Here is a 25,961-nt window from a genome sequence, read left to right as displayed (position 1 = left end):
GATATAGTTCAAGTGACTTGACCAAAAACAGACAGTATATTACAATATTGCAGCCAGACCACAACATCACTTAATCAAACAGAGCACACTTTTTCAATTATTGCTAGCAGATACACAATAGTACACGCTATATGTGGTTGGTTTTCCTTGTTTTATTTTCAACCAAAAGGGCTTTACAGCAAAACCTATCAATTATAATATTTGCAAGTTTTCATACTGTACTGATTCCTTTAAGATATTTCTTTCTCTTAGGAAAAAACATTACATAGTGTTCTCACGTGCAGTCAGAAATTGTAATGTTTGTTAACAGAAGCAATACATTATTTTGTCTACAGATATGAGAAAATCTCTAAAGTTCTTGCAGGAAGAGGGCCTTAATAGAAAGATCAGTAATATATAATGGAAAGACTTGTGTCTTTACAGGATATTAATAATCAAGGAAGAGAAACAAGGAAAGAAAGTAAAATAGGATGAAGAATAATATAAAAAGGCAAATTTGTAGACTTGAAGATTAATTTGCAAGACTTTATCATACATGAAACCAGGCCAGATGTGAAAAGGTAAAAAAGACAGGAAGACACAGTAGCATCTTTTTGGGTACGTTTACCCAAAAATCTGACAGCCATTACAAAAATGCAGCCATGAGTTATATGAGAAGAGTTACTTCCCACAGATATAGAAGCTGTTCTGTTGGTCAGTGTCCTGATAGACAGGTATCAGAATTGTGATAGCACAATCCTGATCATCTGTGAACATCCACGACAACAGATGAAGCAAAGAAAGGTACCATCCTGCTTAGACATAGAGTTTATTACCTAAATCATATAATCATACAATAGCTCAGGTTGTAAAAGACCTTAAACATCATCAAGTCCAACCACAACTTAACCATACTACCTAACTAACAACCTGCTGCTAAATCATGTCCTTGAGCACCACATCCACAGAGGTAAAACTGCTCTAAATGTTTGTCACATGCAACTTACCAGCAAAGTGTCACACCAGTCCTCGGTCCAGGTCCGAACTCTGCTCCAGCCAGCATTAAGAACACAGAGCTTCTCCTCCAGGGAAGTCTCACTCCCTTCCACTAGAGCCTGGAGTGTGGTGCAGCTTTCTGTGATACTCTTCAGATCAGCTTTTCTCCTCTCCAGCTCTCTCAGAACATTCTGAAACAAGAAGAGTCACTCACACACAGCACACTGCAAATTAGCTCCAATCATAAGAGCAAGCGAGCCAGGCATAAGAATTAAATGTGTCATCTCTTGAATATCGGTGTATGGTTTCCATGAGGAAAGAAACTTCTCTTGCCATTCAATATCTCCAATTATTTCTGATAACATCTGGCTATTTAGAAAATTCTTTGTCAGTATACAGCGAGTGAAGTAACACAATTAATTGCAAATACTGTCTGGAGCTTCTTAAAAATCTTATTCCTTGCAAGCTAAATACTTTTAGTTTATTATCTTTGGGAAAGAAACAAATATTCAAATTACTACATGCATTCTAAAATCATCTCCAGAAAACACTGAGACAGAAGGGATTATTTTTCTTGCAACATAACGTGTTTATCCTCCTGGTGGTGCAGTGTAACAGCTCATGAGTTATTTGCATTGCTTACAAAGGTATAGTAAATTTACTTCAGTAACTATTTAACATGCTTGTTTGGAGAGAAATGTTAAGGATATTCCTACAGTAGAAGTGTACTAATGATTGTTAACTCTGAGCCAAAATTGTGAGAAGAGGTTATGACTAGATGCTTTTCTAATTTAGTAAGCTTTGGAATGTAAAGATTCTACACAGATCTATTCCAAGAGGAAAAGATGACAAACCGAAGAGTGGAAAGAACAGAACAACTGACATTTTTTACTAACTCCAACTATTACTTATACTAGTTTCCACAATGTTAGAAAATCCTTTTCTCCAGAATAATTAGAAGACATTCTTCTCCCTCTGAAAAGTTGCAGTTTATGGATGAAAAAGTAAATAACAGCTTTTTGATTTGTAAAGTCACACTTTTTAAGACCGAACTGTTTCAATGAAAAGGTACAAGCTCAACTTCTTGTTAAAAACATAAATGAGTTTTCATTCAATTTGCTCTCCTAATATTTTATACAGACCAAAAATATATTTCCTGAGAATTACAAACATTAACCTATGGGTTATGTTAGTGACAAAGTCACTTAGATATCTACTAATAACAACTACATACCAATAACTTAATACTTCACTGGCTATTTAAGTTTGAGTCAAGATACAGTTAGCTACTGTACACAGCCAATCAAATCTACAGTAACTTCATCATGTAAAAGACATAGGAGCAAATTACAAGGATTTAAATTCAGTCACTTCCATATAATATCACTATAATGTTAAAGACATTAATTTATCCTATGTATTTTTAAAGCATGCTCACTTTAGCCCAGGCAATTTCTGAATCCAGGTCAGAAAGCAAGCTCTCCGAAGCAGACTTCTGCACCAACTCTGCCTCAGTAGTAGCTAGCCACTCTGACAAAGAGGCAGCCTCTTTCCTCATTTTGCGTGCCAGCTGGGATGCTCGTTCAAGATCTTGCTTTCCTTCTGTAACCTATGAAAAAAAAGAAAAACAAAGATTTTAAAAGATAACAAAAATGAAAGTGTTAGTTAACTAAGATATCCACTTGAATTCAAATCTTTTCATTATAAAAGCTGTCTTCTTCCATAGCAAAGGACCCTGAAAAGAAAAACTGTTTATAAGCACCTGCATCTTACTATACAAAGCAGAATACATAAACCTGAATAATTATAAATTAAGACATTCTTAAAAGAAACATGCTTACTGCTTACTTATAGCTAATAATCACCAAGTCAAAGTTTAAAGTATGCTCATTGTGTTTTTTAACTGAAATAGAAGCAAACATAGAATCCAGTATTTTGGAGCAGACATGACTGCAGAAAGTTGTAAAGAAAAGTTTCACAGAAAATACAGTCTGCCCTTGAAAACAGCTCTATAAAATAAATGTGAAATTTGATGTTTGCTGCAGTGCAATTAATTTCATTTCACCCTGACTATACCATTTGTCTGATCAAACTTTAACACTTGAGAACAACCCAACCACAGAAGCCAGAATAAAGTGACATTTCAAAAATTGCTCTCAATTTAGTGTTTGCATGTATTTATACAAAACAATATACTCTTTGAAGATCTAAAAAAAAGTAAATTCAGAGATACAAACAGGACTGTAATGTCACATTGCAAATATCCCTGACTTACTGTCCTTCCCTAATTTCTTGTCCTCCTACGTTATGAGCCATACGTGCACAGGCTACATTAGAATCCATACCTTCTTGAATATTTTTTACTTTATAAAAGATTTATAGGATCCTTTTCAAGAAATTACAACAATGCTATCTGGGCACTAATGTAGCTTCACTCTGATTAAGCTTGATTCTGTTTGGACTTCTGTCTTAATTTAAGCAGGGAAAAAAATCCCTATTTCCCCCCACCATCACCCACCCAAGCATTTAGTCATTTTTGACTATTCCAAATTTATCCAAATGGGGATAAAAACTTCTAAGAAAATTACTCAAATCTATATTTAATGAAGTTCTTAAAAAGCACTTTTACATGTATTTTTTATTTCACCCTGAAGGCAACTCTTAAATGGATTACAGTTAGAAATCATCACGACATCTCCTAAAAATAAATAGAGAGAGAGAGAGAGAAAGAATTTACACTGACTCAAACTTCTCACATGACAATTCAAAAGTTAAATATCTTGCAAACTGTTTTACAAACAGGTGTAACATCATACAAACACTTTAAGGAATAGCAGGTGAGCTTTAACGGAATGACTGAAGTTCTATGAACCTTCCTTTCTTGAAGAAAGACCTCCCCCTTCAGGAACACTATGATCATAGGGAATCTGAGCAACTTCAAGACTGTTACAAGTAATCTTTCATCTCTCAACGGATTCCTTCTGGATGTAGTAAATAGCTTATGCAGTATCAAATGGCTTATGCAGTATCAGCTGCAAAATCAAAACCTTATAATGCCTTCTGACATCAAAACAATAAATAATTTATATGCAGATAAACGTTCATGTAAAGATTTAGTTTTCTTACCTGTGCCCCGAGGTCATTGTAAAGAAATTTCAGTGCTGTCAGTTGTTCATCCATTCCTTTGGGATTATCTGTCTGTTGCTTTTGTACAATTTGCCTTCCTGTCTTGATGACAGTTTCAACTTCCAGTTTTACTTCACTTAGGGTTTTATAGAGTTTCTAAAGCACAAATAGACATACTAGTGATTGATTTCTAGTTCAAATGTTCAGAGTACTTCATTTGGCACACTTAAACTCTGAACTTTGGATTAAGAGCAAATCAAACTAACACAGGGCAATGCAAAAATGTCTGCTAAGCAGATTTCAAACTCCTGCTTTTCCATACTTTATTCTAGTTTTAATTTTTAATGAAGTAAACTTTATCCCAATAGTTCATCACTGTTTACTTCATAACATAACCCGCATCAAAAGACTAACACTGTGATCTATGCTTGACCTTTACTAATTTTATTTAAACAGAAAAAATACAAAGAACCAAGCAATCCTGCCTGGAGTCATGCTTCCCATAGGTCAGGCAAGGCAATTTTTACATGTAAACTCATATGTTTACAGATAATTCAAAAGAATTGCAGTGTTTATTTTTCAACTGTTCTGCTGCTATTCTGTAAAAAAAAAAATTGTAACAGTATTTTCATCCTTTAGGAGACAGATTAGGCTAAAAGAATCACACTGTAATGAAACAACTCCAGACATAACTTAAGAACATTCCATACTTACCATGCACTTGTCCAGATGAGTTTGGATTACATCTGGGTCAGTATCCTTCACATCCAAGACATGAAGCTCTGCTTTTACACTTTCCAACACACGCTTGCAATCCAACATGCGCTGCTCAAAGTTGGCTGGTTTCTGAAAAAGCTGATACTTTGTAGACACTTCACGGAGTTTTCTCTGTTTTAATGAAAATTATTTTAAGAGATCGATTTAAATTAACATCTGGACTTTGATAACAATACTTAAAAGCATCTCCCTCTAATCTAATCCATCTCTCATGCTACCACAACTCAGGATACATGTTAACATCATTTGCCAAGCCACATTCCATCACCTATCTCTGATCTCCACATGTGGTGCAGAAGAGCTCTAATTCTCTTCCAATACCATTTCAAGATATCCATTCTACCTTATTTTCAGTACTTATCCCATGATAATTACAGGATTTCAGCTTCCCTATTCAATTAATCTAGTGGTACTTGTTTCCTAATGAAAGCATGTAGAAAGTACACACTATTAGTTTTTGAGATTTGCTTGACCGCACCAAGCAATTTACAGACTAACAACAGCAGCATGCTATTTAAAACCAGAACTTCTTCAAATTTAAATGCTTAGTGTGACTTTCATATTTTTACCTGCAAAACATCCAGCAGAGTTCCACCTCGGGGAGATCTGCATTCAGGAGAAGCAGGAGGGAAAGAGCGAGGACTTTTCTTGAGCTCCTCTAAGGTGGCCTCATGAGCTGCAATTTCAGCTTGAATTTTCTAACATATAAAAACAGGAAAAAAAAAAGTTACAATGCATCTTGCAGAGAGGGAAAGAGTTTGCTTACTACTTAATATCCACCAGAAGTAAATCCAGTCTGTAATGTTAAATGATTCCTGATTTTAAACATGACTCTGGTCACAGCTTGCTAAATTGAGAATTATTAAGACTGTTATTCTATAAAATCTTCTTAAAATAGGAAAGCAATCCAGATCAAAAAGCCTCTCCATTAGATCATCAGTGCAGGAGTGAAATTAAACCTGCATGAATTAGTAAGTCTATGCTGAGTGCTACCACCAGATAAATCAAATTGATCGGTATTAGAAAGCTATATTAGAATACCTGGGCCTCCTGTGGCATCTGAAAGGCATCTACCCTATCAGTCAGGTAAGATGTCAGTTGTCTATCCAGCTCTGCTAAGTTTTCCTGCAAGACCTGCAGCATGTGATCAGTTTCTCGCATAGTCTGAAGCTGCTGTTCCAAGGCGATTTGTCGGCTCACGGCCTAACAGGAAAGAAAGGTAGGATATGAGAGAGCATTTGTTCTGTAGGAACGATATTAGTCTTTCTCAAAACAAGGTAAGGAAGACCTCAAAACTTCTATGCCAAGAGAACTGTCGTCTTCAATAACATTTCTTAAAAATTGCGTGATTGATATCATTAACTAACAAATAATGCTGCTAGATACAAGGCATTGAAAACAAGTCTCTCCTGTCACTTCAGGAGGAAAGTAGGCTGTTAAAAACAGGCATTTCAAAAACTTAGTCACTGGGAATCAGGGACAACACAATATGCTGTAGCTTAGTGTTGTTTGATGTGCAAACCTGAACATTTTCCATCAAAACAACAAATTATGTCTCCCTGTTAAAGTGAGAATGGAGGTTCACATTTCCTTCCTTTCACTGCCCCCTCTTAAGCAGCAGAACTTCTAAGTTCATTTGATCGCTAATCCTCGGGAGCACAAAATCCCCATTACCAGCACACACACACGCCGAGATAGAAAGTAATTAACAATGCCACACATCAGCACTGCAGATACAAAAGTTGATAGCTTTCACATGGCAGTGAAATGCTACAAGGGCAAAAATAGTAGTAAATGCTAACTTAAATGACAGCTTGTAACCCCTAGCTTATGCAAATGCATTCATGCTGCTCACTGTAATGAGAATGAACCCGAATTCTCTCTGTGACTATACTTCAACAGTTGCATGGGGAAAAAAAAAAAAAAAAAAGCAAGCTCTCCAATCCTACAGTCTGGTTGGGGCCTGTGCTACCACAATACTCAACAAATGTATGCAACCTGAAATCTAGTAATCTTCTATCTAGTAAACCTAACATAGATGAGACAAGCATGAGAAGAGGAAAGGAGCAAGGCAACAGATGGAGAATGGAAAGGATGCTTTCCTTCTGTTCCCTTATTATACTATAACTTCTTCCTAGCACTTTCAAGGATTGAAAATGTTTCTACTCGTGTACTCCATTTTTACAGTTAATGAGCAGTACACCAGTATTTATGGTAGTAGGAAGGGAACATTAATCTCAGTTATTGAACTTTATTGAACTGGCCATCTTGAGATCATAATTGACTTTTTTTTTTTAATCAAAGTTTTCTAGAAAAACATAGAAAGGGTTGGGGGAAAATAGAAATGCAAATGTGCAAGACAGAACATGACTGGTAACAGGTGAAAATCTGTATTCTACTCCTAGGGTATTATTCCAAATTGAAAGCAGCTGACATTATGAAACTTTTTCCTTGTTTCCTGTGTTGAAATCCTGCATCCATGAATTCAGCTAAGAGGAAGCATTTCAGCCCACTGAGTTGACAAACGGAGCCCCCAGATTCTTACCAAATGACTCAATTCCTCATAGCGGGCATTGAAAGCCTCCAATTTTTCACTGATGATATCATCAAGAATCCCTCCATCAATCAATGTCTGCCCGAGTTCCCGAATCTGGGTTCGATTATCAGCTGGATGACGCAGGACTGATTCCAGAGACTAATCAGTGGAAAACGTATAAAGTCAATGCATCGAATATTTCTGAACTTTCAGAGGCAGAAATCTGTCCGCATGCAAAGTTTACAGTACTCTCAAGACAGAAAGTGTAAAGAAATATGAATAATTTATGGCTTAATCCATGATGGCAAATACAGTAGCTGTTTTGTTTTACAAAACCAAACTTCACAGCACTTCTCACCTATTCATCAGTATTTCACACAATAGTGCTGGCAGGAATTAATTTACAGAGGATAAGAGAGAATGAAGTTTCACCTCTGCATGGTATCAAGATTGGCACAATTGTTGTAAACAAGAAAATATATTTTTTTGGAGGGGGTGGAGGGTGTTGGCCTTACAATATATATTCCAGATTCAGAGTACTACGTTAACAGGAAGAATCAGAATACTCAACACACTGTTCAGTATCCTTCTAAAGAGCAGAATTCTTGTTCTTTCAAATGTGTCTATCTGAAAAGTCAGCAGTACAACAGAATGACAACAGTACCTCAAGAGCATCATTGACAACATCCAACTTATCAGTCAGGTTTTCTGTCATTTGCACTCTTTCTTCTAGAGTGTTTAGCCAAGCTGTTTCTAAATCAAGATACTGAAGCAGCTCAATCCAACAGGACCACACCTCCTAGAAGCAACAGTAAAATTGAAATTAGCCTCGAAGGTCAGCCATAGGCTTGAAGAAATTGTATTTCACAGATATCTCCCCACAGTAGTCAATTAGAACACAATCAAAAATTGAGCGTTCTATAATAAATTTTAGATAGAAAAACTTGCTACTACAGAAGCATGACGAAAAGAAATATGCAGAAGACATACAAAGGTCTCCAAACTCATGCTAAAAATATCAGACATCCAGATACTTCTAACAATTTAAGAGTGCAACAAAAATTCACCCATTCCTTCTGAAATGTAGGACATACACAAACCAAGATCAACTTGTTCTAATTATTGGGAAGTCTCTGTTGTTTCTGAAGAAACGTGGATAGATAACAAAGCTCTGAGACATTACTTATTTGTACAAGTGTTGATTATGGAACAGATTTTAAAAGCAAATCCAGGTGGTTTCTCACGCATTCCAAAGACCTCATCTCAAGAGAAAAATCTAGGAAAAGCACCACTGCAAAATGCATTGTCAAAGTTTCTGGATTTTGTGGCGCAGATATTTTTAGCATCCCTTTCCATTCTTCACGTCGCCTACCTGAGTTTTGTTTGAGATCTGCTAGTCTTACCTCTAAAGTGTGGCATTTCCCCCGGATCCGATTACACAGTAGCTGGTAGTTCTCCAACACAACATTCAGCTCAGTTGCCAGCTCCTGACCTCCAGATGGCACTTTAGTGGCCAACATCTTGATGTTGTCCTTGAGAATTTTCACTCGCACCTCCTTCTGTAGCACATCCTCTTTTGCCCTCTGCCCAAAAAGAACATATTACACAATTCAATTGCCATGCATTCAGCTGTTAACCACTCAAAACAACCATCAGCAGTTTAACACCATAAGCATAGTTGCCAGAATATTCTCAAGTCTGAGCACAACAAAATATGGCTAGAAAGATCATATTATTGGCTGTTGAATTTTGCCCTAATCAGAACTTAGGAAGCAGAATAGCTGAAAGGTAAGAGACAAACTTGGACTGGACAACGTTAAAACAACTAGAAGGATTCAGAAATAGAAATTTTCCTTAGCTCTTTCTTTTCAGGTTTCAAGGACAGTTTTATGAAGTACCTCTGATATATAAGTCACTGTAGTTTATGGTATAATTTAGTACATGACAGCATTATTGTTGGACATATTGTTCTAAACGTAAGGCAATTAAAAAAGAAATTTCAGTTAATGAAAGGACAAAGGATAGAGAACTGTAACATTCTACTTTATGACTATTCTCAATCTACCTCGCAGCATTTAAAATTTACTTCCTCAAATTAGTAGGAGCTCCATTCAAATAAGAGCAGAATTAGGCAAGCTAAAGAGATTTTCAAAATGTCATGTAAAAAATGCTCCTGGGTCAAACACACAGAGAGTGCTCTTCCCCAATATTAGAGGCAGTCCCAGCATAACGCTCTTGACACAAATGTAAGAGTATACACAATTGTTACAGTAAAAGTACAGGCTCACTGACACACCTGCCAGATTAAAAAGCACAGAATATAATCTGGATCTAATGGAGGTTACTGTGCCAAATCTCTCAGATTTCCCAATTAAAAAAAGTGTTGGTTTTTTTTTCCTGGCATGTTTTCAGCAGGCTGTCAGACTTTGAAATCTCAAATGGCTTCAAAGGACACAAACATATTAATAACACTTGTTAAAAACTGCTTCAGAAAACCTCTTCAAAAAGAACGGTTTGGATCTTCAAATAGATTTGTCAAAACACTTGTAAGGAGCAGAAAAAAACCTTTATTTTCTACTCAGAGTACCCATGTAGTGAATAATTCAAAATATTTGTCAAGACACACCTGAACTCCCACTGAATTGTTTAAAAACAGAGAGAATTACTATTTGCTCTGTACATGCAATCCAAAAAAAATTACCTATTCAGCTGATAATTTATATTGAGGCAAAACTAAATCCTTCTCTTCTTTTTTTTGTCAATAGTTCCAAAATTAGAGGGATCAGCATCACTATTTGCAACAGATGAGGAACACAAGATAACCTTTATTACAAAGCTGTTTAGAACTGTTTTACTAAATGCAGAGCTACTACAGCATGAGATGAGAAATTGAAGTCCAACAGCTGGAAGCAGAATAACACCGTTTTACAACTGCTAATTTAGACAGACAGAATATCACATTGTCTTCCTCTAGTTTATTCTCCTCTAATAAAGTAACATATTCTCAGGATTTAATGCATTGCAAGCCTTCCTGGCTTAGAAGGCTCTGTGCTCTACTACTCATTATAAAATCCCTATGCCTCTTAGCCAAATACAACATCTGCTTTTATAGTTTGTGCTTTAAAAAACAAAAATTTCCATGAGGCAAAGGTGAAAAATAGCACTAATCTTGTCATGACCTGAGTTCCTTTACATACAGATAATAATTCCACAAAAGATCAGCACTTAGAAACCATTAAGTTTTGTTTTCCTTTAATCAGGTCTCTACAATGACCTGATGTGCCTGACCTTCATTTCCTCCACAGCATTCTCTAACTCTTCAGGGGACTTGTATTCAAAATCCTTCTCCAAATATTCTTCTTCAGCTTGGGTCATCCATTCTTGCATCTCTGCCAAATCCTTCTTCAGATTTACAGCTTTTTCCTGACTTTCAGACAGGCGATTTTTCTGACTAATGATCTAGAATTCAAGGTGAAGAAAGAAACAGCAGTTTTGGTACATAAATGTCCTTGTGTACGTGAAAAACCACAGGTTTCTGTTAAAACATTTCCTACCAAAGCATTTTTTAGGCACTGTAATTAGCAAAATTAAAATTAGCTGTCTCCCCCCCTCCATCCAAGTCACTTTTAGCAGATTAACAAAACCTAAAGGTAAGGAAAGGAAAGAGGATATAGATTTCGTCCTTTGTGCAAACTGGTGGCAATTCAACTGTCAGATGTGGAGAGGGGGGAATGACAAAGGGTGAAAAAAACACTCTTCTGATCACAGATATCATATAGTTAGGTACATCCTTATACAGAACACTTTAACACCATCAGGCCTCACACTTTTCTACAACCTAGCCAGTCTGGATAAAGGTTCAAGGTTCATCAACAGCAAGGTTTTTCTTGTCAGGCACTGTGATGAAAGTAAAACGTTTCTAAAGAAAGCAGAAAGCTTCCATCCAAAAGAAACATCCACATACTCCAGACTGAAGTGGCAGTCTACTTATAGCCATTTATTTTTCAAATCTGCCTGGAAAGAAGCTGAAATTACTCAGAGTCAGAATAATATTCCAAATTTCAAGGGCAAGATTAGGTGGTCAGATTTTTTTTTCCTGAGAAAAGAAAAAGCAGTATGAAGTAAAGTAAATATTTCATTTTTATATACAAATAATTAAACTGAAAGGAACACAGTGAACTCTTCAAATACCTAGAAATGCACATATTAAACAAAACCCCTGTTTCATAGGGATTCCCTAACATATTTGCACTTGTGAAGGATTTACTGTGCCTGGTTGAATTTTAGCCATTTTGATAGCAGAACAAGTAGAGCATATTTGTTGAAGAGTCAAAAATATATTGTCAAGAGTCCAGAGAAGGGCAATGAAGATGATCCACGAGCTGGAGCACCTCTCCTGGGAAGATAGGCTGAATGAATTCAGCTTGTTCAGCCTGGAAAAGCAAAGGCTGTGGAGAGACCTCATTGCGGCCTTCCAATATTAAAAATGCATTTATAAATGTGAGGGAAATCAACTTTTTATATGGGTAGATAGTGATAGGACAAGGGGAAATTATTTTAAACTACAGGAAGGGAGATTTAGATGAGATGTCAGATGGAAGTTTTCTATGAGAGAATTGTGAGATGCTGGAACAGGTTGACCAGAGAGGCTGCGGATGCCCCATCCCTGGAAGTATTTAAGGCCAGGTTGGATGGGCCGTAGGCAATCCAATCAAGTACTTGATCAAGTAGCAGCTGGCAACCTTGCCCATGGCAGGTGAACTCAAACATGATGATCCTTGGGTACCTCTTCAAGCCAAGCTATTCATTCTATAACTCTAAGAAACTGTTTCACTGCTTCACCTCTTCATCATACTCCCAGTGTCATGGAAATGATGCAGTAATGCAGTAACAAGTAAGTGCTAGCAACATATGAAGAACTCACCTGTTTGCTCAGCTTCTCCCATTGCGTCTGGCAGTCTACTAGCCTAGATTTTGCCCAAGTATTTATGCCTGCAATAGACTGACTTCTTAAAGCTGACTCTAGTTCTTTCATCTCTTTCAGTGAAGGCTCAATCTTCTCCATTTCATTAACAAAAATCTAAACACACATAGAAAATAAAAAATAAGTGTATAGAGTACCAATGATTTTGTAATTTGAAATTATTTCAGAGAAACTTTACTTAAGAAAAAAAAGTGAGCAATGTTTTCTGTACCAGACTGTTTAGAACAATCCTGCAGTGGCCTAAAACATTAGAGCTGTGCAACTAGAAATACATCTTGCCATACACAGTGCAAACATTCTTGCGCATCAGATGTCAACACTAGAACAAGTCAACTTTCAAGATGATGTATTTCAAATATCCTGATGTTTCTAGTATACCTCAGATTCATATTATTCCTCTGGAAACAAACGTTTGAGGTTACAATGTAATCAGTTACTGTCAGTTGACATTCTACCTAACTTTGATCCTTTTGTGGCACCAGGTAGGAAGGAATCTTACTTGCAAGGCACATACAACTAAACCATACAAGTTTAATCATACATATTTGCTTATTATTTTTAATATCCTTGAAAGTTTTATGCAGAAGGAAGTTTTCACTAATAGATTCAAACTGCATGTCTTAAAACCAAGAAAAACACTTTCACAGAAGAGTTAATGTAAACTGTGGATAAGTATTTTTAAATATAGTGACGAACTCTGAAATGTACAAAGCATTATGGCTATAAACATAAGGAAGCACTTAAAACTTGGTCCTGAAATAGATAAGACAATTCTGGCAGACTTTACATAATATACCATGGGCAATAACAGTAGCAAAACAATAAAGAAGAGACGGTAAACGTATGATTTCAAAAGATTCCTTAGGAAAACAAAACTCACTGTGCACTGGTCAAGCTGTCTTTGAAGTCCTTCAGTATCTCCTTGAGCAGCCTTTTCTGTCAGTAAGAAGCCTTTCACGCCATCCATCCACTTCTGAACAACTTTTGAATTAGTCTAAATCAAACATAGTAGCAAAGAACTGATAATGCTGCGAGTGTATGGCAGTTCCATTTCAACCACTTTAATCAGTGTTAAAAGAATGTTCCAGAATGTGCAAGCATTCCCCAGATTTTGCATCACACGACTTCTATTATTTTTCTTCCTTCAATTTCTCCATTCTTAACTTTATGCAAAAACTAAATTCCCGATAGCGATACTCTTGCACCCATGGTTTAATTAGCATTGTACTCATCCTGGCTATCACACCAAAATGCTGGATAAACTAAGAAGACAAGCATGGCTTCAAAAAGTACGTAAACATCCTTGAGAGGTGGAAGCTATGCAGGGAAAGCCTCAAAGAGAAACACAGGCACAAAAAGCAAATAGTATACAGGATTAGACTAAGCACTAAAAACTTCCAGCTGCTGGAGCCAATGGTAGCTACAGTATGTACTCAATAAAGCAAGGCACAGAAATAAATTTATAAATACAGAATTGCAGTCACCCAACCTAAAATTTAGCAGTTTTCTTATATTCTGGGTAAAGTGGGACAGGAGGGTTGCCATCACCTTCCCACACAATTGTGAATGTTCACCATCACCCTTACAAACAAAACACTACAAACTTGGAGAAAAGATTTTTCTTGTCCTGATTCAACTATGTTATATGATTGCCATTTTTAATAATATAGTTGAACTTTTTTTAATCAAAAGTTCTGGGTTTTTTTTTAGCAGATGGTATCTTTCTATTTTGACTCATTTGTCACAACAGAGCATTCTTACTGGAGAAGCCAAGGCAAAATTCATCCGCATTATCTTATATTTTACACATCACTAAGGAAGAAAACACACACTTGTCTTTCAAGATCCATAAATTATAAAGTGCTTAAAAAAACAACAACTCAGAACTAATGAAAACACATTAGACTAAGATTATGTTTATATCTAGGACAATGTTACCATTAGAGGTCAAAGTCACAACACTTTCCACAAGCCTCTTCCTTTTTGGAGGAATTTTGTTCAGTTCATGAGCCTGAACGTTTTCCAAATCAGACCCCAGGAGGCTCTAACAGTTTAAAAATATCCATACCTATATATACACACATAATTATAAGAACTTGCCATTTGACAAGGCATTTTAGCTTACACTTAATTTAGCTTGCTTACAGAAAGATATGCACAGCTAGCTAAAGATAATAAGTAGCTAAAATGAATTAAATGGGATTACTCACAAAGTTAGACACATATTTAAATAATTTGCTGAATCAGAGTTAAATATACAGAAGTTCAATGAAGTCAATGCTCCTGCACTGGTAAATAATTATCAAATGCTCAGTGTAGGCCATGAATATGTAAGAGCTCCCAGTTGTTGGAAGTGAATTAAAACAATGGATCTATTTCTAAAATTTATTCAGCAAGGAAGATCAAATGTGCTGAATACCACCTTTTGGACTCCTGAAAAAAGCCACATTATGTACAGCTATGCAGTAGATTTAGAAGAACTGAAGGTAATACTTAGTCAAAAACACAGCAAACAAACTACACATTATTAGAGACAGAACGAAAGATACATCAGTGTTCTAGCAAATACAAGAAGTAATTGACCAAGGGAGCTTTGTCTACTTTTCCCTTCACATGACTATTACAGGCAATATCACAACAAAACCAATACAGCACAGAAATAGGTCATGTCACCAGTGCACATGCTGTCAGCCTGGGGGAGCCTCTATCACAACAGAAAGTGCAGAAATGGTATCTGAGAAGCAGGTCCTACAGACGGATCTGCCACTGCCTTGTTCATCTGACTAACGAGGGCATTTCAAGCCATGTTCATTTGTCTACTTACATTTTCTTTTCAAAAACATAAATGTGAGGAGTGCTGTTGTAGAACCGCTCAGTTTTAGAAGTGAATTATGAAAAAAAATAAATATTAAATACAAACAAACACTTGTGCACAGTTGTAAGTAACCATACGTTCTCCATGGCTTACCACCCACTTATTCCATTTTCTCCCCCCTCTTGCTTTTATTTTTTCCACTTTTATAGTCAGATACTTCATCTCCTCTCTTAACAAGTACCCAGTCATTATCAATCAAGCTATTTTTGTGTCTCTGGTATCACATCTCCAGTATTGACTCATTCAGCGTCTGCTCCACAAGGAAGAAAACATACACTTTCAAGTAGGTCTAGCTCAGTGCAGCTACAGAAAAATCAAGAGAACCGGAAAGCTACAATAATTTGATGAGCACTACTCATAAGAAGCTGTTGCACAAATGAGATTGAGAAATGCTCACATGCAGAATATTTATTCCATCATCCTAAAGAACTAATAAGCGTAAGTAGAAAGAAAGGGAAGAGAACAAGGCATTGACCTAAATGTGTATCTAGAGTCAGGATGAAAATTAAGGACAAGGAGCTTGCTCATAATTAAACAACAAGGACCTGGCTAAGTCTGTAAAAGTTCATTTCTTTTAGGAGCCAGTACACGCCAGACCATTTTGGCAGATCACAAGGCAGATCCCACTGACCAGTGGCTCCTCCTCAGCCTGAGGCTGCTGCAGATAACTACAGAAGGATGAATTCTCAAGAAAACAGACTAAAAGCAGAAGTTGTTTTAGAAGTATGTGTGAAAATACATGTATCCTTGAACAAGTTTAAAAAGAGGCTTTTATTTTGATGCTTCAAGTAACACAGCCTAACAATAACACAAAAAATCTACAAAAAAGAAAAACTCACTGAAAAGCTGCAACTCCACCTACCATGCATAGGTTGGTTCATGGTCTTCATTTACAATCTCACTAGGCTAGACTGGACTGCTATGCTTTTTCTCCCCGCTTCCCTTCTAGGAGTTTAGTAGTAAAATGAAAGGCATCTTAAGTCCTCAACAAAATTATTAGTGAATAACACTTAATGAGCAGGAGCAAGCTTCTCCCTCCAGCATTCTTTCTATGTATAGTTTTTCATGAGTGTGGGTTTGCATTCTGCTTTTAATTTTAGTTAGAACATGTTACTCCTATGACGTTTTTTTTTCCAGATTTGTGGTAAAAAAAGGCTTTGAGGTTTTTGCTCTTTCCAGCCATAATCACCAACAGATTGTCCAACTCTGTGTGCAACATCATCCAAGTCAATTACCTGACCACATTAATGCAGATGCAGATTTCAGTATACATGCATACATCTGCATACATGCATAATTGGGCATTCATTAAAGCTCCTGCCCTGTTGGAACTGGAAAACTCACTGTACATAAACATTTTCTTCACTTGCTTTTTAACAGGCTGTACTAATTAACTGTTGACAGAAATCAAACTTGAAGGAACAGGTTTCCTGTAGCAGGTATGTAATTTCAGTTTTAAATGTCAACCTAATAAAGTGTCGGGCATCTGACACCAGCCACAACAAAGGGCACTCAGCCCCTGCTGGGATCAGGCCTTCAGTAGCACAGCTAACATACTCCTCATTCTGGTGTAATCTTTGCTTCTTGTACTGGCAGAAGATGAATGCTAATTTTAAGTGCAAAATAGTGCTATTAGAAGATAAAATAATATACTGGACGTTTTAAAAGCCACACATAACTCTTCTATAAGTACGTTATATGCTTTCAGGCACTGTCCTGTTCCACAACCATTTCACTTCTCAGTCAGTATCATCTGAATGCAAGAGTATAAGAAAGGAAGGCCTCTATAACAATTGACTCATGTAACAACAAAATACTTTCATTTTACCTCAAATAATCTCAACTTGGATGTAACTTCTTCCAGTAGTTTAACATCTTTGGAAGTCTTGAGCCTTAACTTGTCCCAGTGTCCTTGCATGTGCCTGAACTGTTGCGTGTAGACCTTTGTCCTATCAGAAGACTGTTTCTCCAAAGCCTTTGTTTCTTCAGCAAGTTTATCTACCCTGGGCTTCTGGGCTTCCAGTGTCTCACAAACAGTCTACAAGGAGGAGGAGGGAAAAAATATACACGTTTGCTTACAGTATCAGGTATAACACATTCACATACAAACACAAGTACATCAAAGTAGTCACAAAAGATGAAATAACCATTTCACTAGCATTAAGAAAGAATGAGAGTTTACAATATAATGTGAGACATAAAAAAATGCTCCTGCTCTGTTAAACTGAACATGTTTGAAATTTTATTTAAAATTTAAGAGAAACTTGGAATTGAGAAATGAAATCACTACTATTAATTTAACTTTATAGTATATACATTTAATACAGATAAGTGGGATGCATGCACATACATTTTAATGCATTGTGCTGAGGAAGAATCTCTTTTTTGGTGTGCTTATGCTTTCATTCTTACTTTTCTTCACAATAAAGAAACAACCTAAAATGTACCATTTCCTCGAAAAGGATAGCTAATGATGCAGTGATAAGATCAGGAATAGGGATCTATGCTTCTGAAAACAAGAGCTTTCTGTGCAACAAGCCACAGAAACACAGACTGAGTCAACTCCCTGCTCAAGTCTATACCTGAAAAATTTATCAGTGCCTGTCATGGTGAAGAGGAGGGAGCTGCTCAATCCCAGGCCCATGGGCAGTGCATTATCCACATTTTGTTCTGATCTCCTGTAACAATCCCTAAAGATCCCACACTGACATACAATGTCTTCTCAGGTTAATTAGTCTCTGAAGACAACAGGAAGGAGGGATCCAGAGACAAATAGGAAATGACAAATCTCCAGAGGCCAAAAGTCATTGCAATTCAGCCAATGCATGGAACAAAAAAATTTCTGCCAGCCTTAACCAATACAGAAGAAACATCAAACTCCTTTGTTTCTTGGGTTCTCAAAAAAAAAAAAAAAAAAAAAAAAAAAAAGATTACTCTCTGCCAAACAGAGGATAGAAAGAAACAGCCTTCCCCCCCACACCCAGTAACTGCAGCCCTCTTTTTTTTTTTTTTTTTTTTTGGCCATGTAGGAAAAAGAAAATGCATTTCTGAATTCAGCATTATTCTACAAAAGCACTGAGGTGGCAGGGGGAGGGGTGAAGTATTTGAGTTTATTTTGATTTATTTTTTGTGTTTAAAAAAAAAAAAAAAAGCAGTACAGGAGATGCATGACTCCTTCCCCGACTAGAGCCCTTGTATTTATAAAGTAATTGTCATCCACAGGTTTTCAGATACTTTGTATGTTCATAATAGGAAACAAAAATTCCACTTCTACTGCGCTGAATTTGTATATCAATTACCCTTATTGTTCACAAACACCTTCTCTTTGAAAGGCAATCTGGAGGCCACTGGAGTACAATCACCATCTTAAAACGCCCTGGTAGGATGAAAGTTGGATGAAGTTGCTGTCCAGGTGATCACCAGGAAGGCATCCTAGTCTAGCAAGGCTACAGCACTTGCAGGAGCCACAAAGCAGGCAGCCTTGAATCAACCACATCAACTCCCAACTCCATCAATAAAGCTCCTATGAAGGGGGACAGTCCTGGGCCCTGACACCCTCTTTGGGGCTCCTTGGCACAAAGTAGGTAAAAAAGGTAAGGATTACCTTTGTCTGCTGCAAGGCTTTTTCAACCTTACTAGGGTCACTCAGCCCACTTGCAATTGCCTGCTGCTTGCACTCCACCTCGCTCAGCACATCCTTCAGCCTCTGCAGAGAGCCTAAGAAGTCCTGGCTAGGCAGGCTTTCTGTCTCTGTTATTTTTAGAGATTAATTAATACAAATACAAGAAAAGAACATAAACACAAGATCCAAACTATAAGAGATGTGAATTAGTATATTCGTTAAAAAAAGAAATCATGAAAGATACTGAACCCTCCTGCTGAGAGCAGAAGAGCTAAAAGTACACAAATGGCAACATTCTTTTCCTTTCTAAAAAATATGTATATTCTTCTATAAATCTCAATTCCATTTTACGTAATTAAGCACCTAAACTACCTGGAGAGAGGGAAAAATCAGTAATACTTGGGCTTTTGCACATTTAAATCCCCTCAATTTAAACACGTATTCATACACACAAATACAAAAAAAAACCAAACTGGTAACTTTCAGCATAATGCTGGAATAGAGGCATTCTTTGGGAACACTGAAAAGGGAATTTAAGTTTGGACAGAGCATCTGCTTGAGGTCCTTCTTTGCACCTCTGATTTTGACCAAGTCTGTCCTCTGTGGAATTCCACACAGGAGGCTGCATGTAATTCTGGAGTTTCAGAATGAAAATTGAAGTTTTCAAAAACTATAACAAATAATACTTTAGCTGTAAAAACAGTACTCTGCTATGCACATCCTCCAGCCTTGAATTCCTAAGCAATTTCATTACTTCACCATGAGTGAAAATTAATCTAGAACTTGCTCTGACTCACCAGGTAGCGTTTCAACAGCTTGCCATCAGAACTGTTGTGCCATTTATAACTAAGGAATGAGTCAACACGCACAGAGAGAAACACAATTATCTAACTTGCTGTTCTTAAAAAGATAGTACCAATTTACAGGGAAAACAAGAAGAGCTTGCTATAAAGCAAACAGGAGAACTGTCTCTAAAATACAGCAAATCTTAAAGAACAAAAAATAGTAAAAATAGCCTCTCATTCATAAAAAAGTAAGTCATAATTTCTATCAAAAATGCCAGTATTGATGGTACTGAGTTCCACTCAATCAGGGACTTTTCAGACACTTAACAATCATGGAAAAAAGTAGGACTTGTGTCAATAAGAAAGCCTGCCAAGTTCACAAATGCTTGGTTTCTACACTAGCTGTTCCTCTCCGTTACATGGCTCGGGAAATTCTTTCAACTTGCAGCAATTCAAGCCATTCTGTAAAGAAAAACCCTGACCTGGCATTTCCCTCTGCTCTTTACCTATGGGCAATCCAAAGAAAATCAACCATTAGGAAAAAAATACATAATATACTTACAAATGTAAACGTAGCATACCAAGATACGTAACATTTTTTTACTGAGTAATAATTGGCTCAAATACAGTAATGTTCCCTCAAATGACATGTGGCATGAAAAAGAGTATTATAGTCACACAAGATAACCATTTTACTGGTATTCTATATGAATCAATTCATAATAAGAATCAAAATAGTTACTCTTCACAGTAAGAATTAACATATACACTGTAATTTGAGCATGGTAGATATACATTATTCATACAGTTTTCTACATTGACATGACTGAACTATTCAGGCCTTGTGCAACTCTCTGTATAAATGGTCAAATAATTTAGTACTTGAGTCTATTTTAGTACACACAAAGTAGATACTCTTCCACCTGGGGGCATTAACAAAACACTTCCTCCAATTTCTCAAAAACAAAATGAAAAAAAAACTGATCATACGTCTGTGTTCTTCATATTCAGCTGTAAAATATCAACAGAGATATCTAATTTTTTGCAATGAAGTCAGCATGATGGTTTTAATGCTCGTAATAAATTTTTTAATGTAACAAAAGCCCAAGTAGAACATGCCTGAATAGCAAGCCAAATTTCAAATAATTTGAAATATCAGTGTTACAAAAGGAATTGTGTATGACTCAACGAGGCCGTGAAAAAAGAATGAACTCCATTCTCACATTTAGTTTTTAAAAGTTTTCCTTAATCTTCCATTTTTAATTTTTAGTATTATTTATTTCTGTTAGCAACAGATCCAAGCAACTTTTCAAACTATATCATTCACTTTAAGTATGATTTTGATAATCTATTAAACATAGCTTTTTCAATTCACAGAAAAACATGTCTAACATGTAACAATATAATCTATGTATATCAAGACTGTATTAGTATATCAATGTAAAATGATATAATATAAAATGCACATTTAATTTCAGATTTTGTTACAGGGGAATCCCAGTTTGAAAATGGGAATAAAAGCCTTTGACAAAAATATAAATAATGTGTTTGAATTATTTGTTCACTGAACATCACATACAAGTATTCCTTCTAATTTCCTCGCACTACTATTTTTTTGCATTTTCTCTTTACAACTTTATTCCTAATTGCATTTGAAAATCTTATACTAAGTCTTTGACTATTTATCATAATTGATGGAAACTATGATCCAAATACTCCTTAAAGACAATCACATAATGTGATTGAAAGAGAAAAGATTAAAAAAAAATCAAGGAAGTTACTAACTTGCATGAACAATTATAATCTCTGGACAATATTTTCAGAGTAACTGCTTTAATTCCAAATTCTCTTTAAAATTAAGCAGCGTTTCTGCAGCACAAAGGCTCCAAGAGCACACTGTTTATCATGTCATCAAAAGAGAAAAAGAAGAAAAGAAAAAAAAAATCAGAACATGAGAATTGAGAGGACTTTATAAAAGAATATTTACCTTTCTTCAGCTGCTGGTGACGTTCATCTAGTTTCTGGCAAGTCAACTTGAAGCGATCAAGAAAAGCATTCAAGCTCTCTTGAATGAAGTTTGGAGGCACAGACTGAGATGTGAGCACCTTGCAGGTAGCTTTCAGGTGTTCCAATCGTGGACTCAAGCTTACAAGATAAGTTAACTCCTTCTGTAAGAGATTAGAAGCAGAATCAAATTGCACCCTGTTAACACGAAGATATAAGCTAATGTAAAAACTTATCTACATTACTAGGGCAACTACAACACAGGTACCAAAATCTTCCAGTCACATCCAGTGCCCTGGAGCCTCTCAGAAAATGTGAGTTACATTATGGAGGATGCTAAATTCCTCTGGGGTATTTTGTGCTCCTGACAGATTCTAATCAAAAGCAACATGTTTTGCCACACTTACCTGACACAAATCCTTCAGGACTGCTGAGGGCTGGGATGCTGAAGAATCATTTTTAAGCCAGCTCTCCTTTTCAGCTATAATCTTCTCAAGCTCATTCATTTCTTTAAAGTATGCATTTATATCTTCCTGGTACTTTATCTTTCTGGCCAATTCTTCTAGAAGCTGAACCACTTCTTTCCATCCTGACAATATTTTCTCCATCAGGTTTTTTAAATCAACTGCAGGAAGTCCCTCTAAACACATGATATAAATTACTGTTGATTAACTGCAACTAATTTTGATTAACAAAGTTTTAACCATTCGTCTCTTCAGATACAGGTAGGCACACTTCTGGATTAATATGCTAAAGGCTTCACTTACAAGTCAACAATCCTTAAAATGTATTACTAACAGTGTTTTAACTTTTTATTTCCACAATAGAAGTCAGATTACATGTAAGTAAAATTCTCCACTATCCTTCTTTTCAGGTTTTCAGTTTTTAGTAACATATTGACTCTGAAACTGTCACAACTCTCTTCACAATTCTAATTTGTCTACATATTGATTTATCGATTCAAATAACTTTAATTTTCCTCCACAAAGGTAAAGGGAAGCCAGAAGTTGGAAAGCAGCAATAAATTCATTGTAAAGGTAAATGGAAATCCAGCAGGCTGCCTGGGAGACAGTAGGAACTGCAGTTGACAATGTCACAGTGCACACGACATGATTAATAACCAGGTAACATGAATAGCTAGAAAAGCAATCTGATAAAGTTATTTCCCACTCAGCGACTACATGAAGCATGTGCTACACCATCTTTCTGGTAAATCAATGTGTTACTTGAGGACATAGCACCATAAGCAAAAAGACTTCCCATCCACATGCATTCCACATTCTTTTACTTCCTCAAGTGCCAGAAGCATCTGGCAATTTTGCTGAAGAGATTTCAGTCCAGCGTGCGTTCAACAATACGTTCTTGCCATTGCATGCTTTTGATGTTGATTTTGTAACAAGGTACACCTCTTTATATTAGGCATATTGGGTTCATTTGAACTTATCATTTCTGTCATTTGGACAGGAGAGCAAGGAGATACATATAGAGGAGTCAATTTCTGTACTGTTTCAGCATAAATACAGCCCAGCGTTTCATTCTGGGGAAGCCAGCCAGCTTCTACAAGGCTCTGCTCCATAGATCTTCCCACTGTGTTTCATACACTGTCCATATGCCTGGCACATCTACACAATGAAAGCACAGCAGCTGCTGCAACCAGTCCTGTAACAAGAGTATGCAATGACTGGCCACTGCTACTATGGCAAGGCCTGTACAGACAGAAATGGATGCATATACATGTGCCCATATACAAGTACAGCTGGGGCTAGGCCTGGTTTTGGAAAGAAGGCTGCAATTCCAAATTGGATAAAACACACTAGCAGACCTAACATAGCTGGGGGATGCTGACTGGTTACATAAGCCTTATTTTCTGCAGATTTCTAACTTTAAGGCAGTAAAAAATAGGAAGCAGTTTTTACATCTTTTTTACTGACAGAAGCCAATTTTTCAACTACACATTTTTTAGTATTATCAAGAAATACTGACTATTTAGCCACAACCTCTCACAGTTGGAGGAGTTTAGAAAAAGAGAAGAGTGAGCGGGGAAAGATCTTTGTCAAGGTTTGAAAACTAGGAAGAGCCACAAGTTTTTAATAATCCAAACTCCACACCAAATCTGTGAGTTCATGACCATCAGTGTTCAGGAAATGACAAGCATTTTAAACAACTTCACCTGTGTCGGGCAAGGAAGGAGGACTCAAGATGCTAAGCAGATTGAGGCATCCTAGCAAATGAACTGGCTGGGAAAAATCGTGGCAGTTGGGAGCTCCAATACAAAACAGCAATATACCATCCTTTCACCAAGCTGAATACTATCAGCTACAGAAAGCTCACTAACAGTCAAATGCACAGCACACCTAAAAGACTGTATCTTGATGATCTGAATAGCTCTCTTATGGAGAAAGGCACACTGTGCTGATGAAGTTTAGTCATATTACGAAACAAGATTTTGGCAAGCCTTAAAGATTCAGCTTTCCACAATTTTTCCAGGGATAAGTGTTTTAATTGACAATCAATCATTTTTTCAAGCATGTAGGCTTCTCTCTTGACTTTGAACTATAAATTGTGACTGTATTATCAAAACATCCTGACAGCTTTTTCAAAAATAGAGGAAACTATGAATAGAAAAATATATACACACATTCATCCAACTGAAATATGGTTTCAAGATTTCCACTTCAAGATAGTCACATTTTAAAATCTTATACTTAAGTTTTTCACATGATTTAAAATAAAACTAACTCTTCTCCCTAAAAACATGCAAATGTCAATCTGTTATTAAGAAATTACTCCTATATCAATAAAACAACCCTTAAAAATTTAAAATAATAATAATAAAGCTTGTCTATAAGCTTTACTAGCAATTGGTGATTTGTTACCATTAACAGTAACGGTGACCAATGCCTCTGAAAGAAATAAAGTGGAGGGAGAGGGAAGGAATATGTTGCAATGCTTAACTGGAGACAATATATATGTTAGCATTATTTACCAGTAAATCACCCAGTCAAATCACAAAACAGAACAACCTTCAAGTCTTTTACCTTTTCCCATTTGATCCAAAAGAATATGTCCATTTCGCTTCAGATCATCTAGCTTTTGGCTTTTTTCAACCTTCTCTTTTTCTATCACCTACAAATTGAACCCCAGAAGAACAGTTTCAGAGAGTGTTTTGTTGTTTGTGTGTTTTTATCTAGAAGTATGTTATTTTCCCTCTGCTGCCCAAAATGCATTCCAGGACCTTCTAAATAGGGATGTTGGTTCTATTTGCTTGTAAAGCAAACACAAAAGATGGATCCCGAGTATTAAACAAGCAAAAAGGTGAGTACAATGACACCAAGAATAAAATGCTGTTAAAAGGGTTGGAGACAACAGCTATAACATTATACTTCCGATAAACAAATTATTTGATTTGTGAACCAGTGTAAAAGACTTAAATATTCCCTCACCTTTACACTGTCTACTGGGATTTCTGGCAGAAACTAACAGCAACCTGTTACCTAAAATTCCAGCAAAAACTACAGCATACTGGTACTCCCATTTTACCGAGCTTTAGAGCTTCACTCTCCTTCATGATAGATACAACAAGGAAAATGCTATGAAACTACATAGATTTTTTTAGAGGAATAAGTCCCTTTCGTAGACATAAAGTCCTTTTGAAATTATTGTCCAAGATTATTTCTCTGGCTTAGACTTCCAATAGTAAATTTTAAAGCAGCATGCACTCATTTGCATAGTTGAGAAGAAAAAACATTGTCCTATCCATTTAGTGTCCAATAGTTTAAAAACAGTGTTGTCCACAGGAACCTGGTGTTCATCTTGGAGCCTATTTTATAAATGGCTACAAGCTATATAAAGTATTGGGGAGGACTGTTTTGATTTTTATTTCCAACAGTACTATCATTCCAAACCTTCCTACTGGCACCATTTCCCACTAGCACACTGAGAAGAAGTCTCCTTATAGATAATCTTAAGCATTGCCTTTGATTTCAAAACTAGGCCTGGATCCTGCTAAAGCTCTAGTAAGCCTTCATTAACAAAGCATGGTCTAGGACCAAAAAAGGCAAGAACACATTCCTGAAACAGAAAGAACAGATAAAAGATTTATTTCATGGTTCCCATAAGTTACTGTAGAATTGCATATCTTATCTATAATTCACGAGTTGTAACTATCCCTCTTTCCTCTAAAATTAATGTACCAATCAATGATTGTCCAAACCCTGGAAACATAACAGAACATTTTGGACCCTGAGCGGGTATCAAGTCCACCACCAACCATGAAG

At 36.4% G+C, this 25,961-nt stretch overlaps 1 protein-coding gene across 1 annotated transcript in view; it reads right to left on the bottom strand.

The window, feature by feature from the left end:
* UTRN (utrophin) overlaps positions 1 to 25,961 on the bottom strand; it is a 284,487-nt gene that overhangs the window by 197,691 nt on the left and 60,835 nt on the right. Inside the window, exons 18-34 of the mRNA XM_031612385.2 lie at positions 24,723 to 24,810; positions 22,092 to 22,324; positions 21,668 to 21,848; positions 18,878 to 19,023; positions 17,102 to 17,311; positions 13,279 to 13,392; positions 12,339 to 12,494; positions 10,703 to 10,873; positions 8,818 to 8,997; positions 8,079 to 8,213; positions 7,424 to 7,573; positions 5,920 to 6,081; positions 5,448 to 5,576; positions 4,816 to 4,989; positions 4,102 to 4,257; positions 2,414 to 2,584; positions 987 to 1,166 (exon numbers count right to left, since the gene is read on the bottom strand). Coding sequence (XP_031468245.2) covers positions 987 to 1,166; positions 2,414 to 2,584; positions 4,102 to 4,257; positions 4,816 to 4,989; positions 5,448 to 5,576; positions 5,920 to 6,081; positions 7,424 to 7,573; positions 8,079 to 8,213; positions 8,818 to 8,997; positions 10,703 to 10,873; positions 12,339 to 12,494; positions 13,279 to 13,392; positions 17,102 to 17,311; positions 18,878 to 19,023; positions 21,668 to 21,848; positions 22,092 to 22,324; positions 24,723 to 24,810 — 2,736 coding nt within the window. The remainder of the gene's footprint in view (positions 1 to 986; positions 1,167 to 2,413; positions 2,585 to 4,101; positions 4,258 to 4,815; positions 4,990 to 5,447; positions 5,577 to 5,919; positions 6,082 to 7,423; positions 7,574 to 8,078; positions 8,214 to 8,817; positions 8,998 to 10,702; positions 10,874 to 12,338; positions 12,495 to 13,278; positions 13,393 to 17,101; positions 17,312 to 18,877; positions 19,024 to 21,667; positions 21,849 to 22,091; positions 22,325 to 24,722; positions 24,811 to 25,961) is intronic.

The sequence above is a fragment of the Phasianus colchicus genome, chromosome 2 (assembly GCF_987193195.1).
Source record: "Phasianus colchicus chromosome 2, bPhaCol1.hap1.1, whole genome shotgun sequence".
In the NCBI taxonomy this organism is placed as follows: Eukaryota; Metazoa; Chordata; class Aves; order Galliformes; family Phasianidae; genus Phasianus; species Phasianus colchicus.
This window is presented reverse-complemented; position numbering and strand designations above follow the sequence as displayed.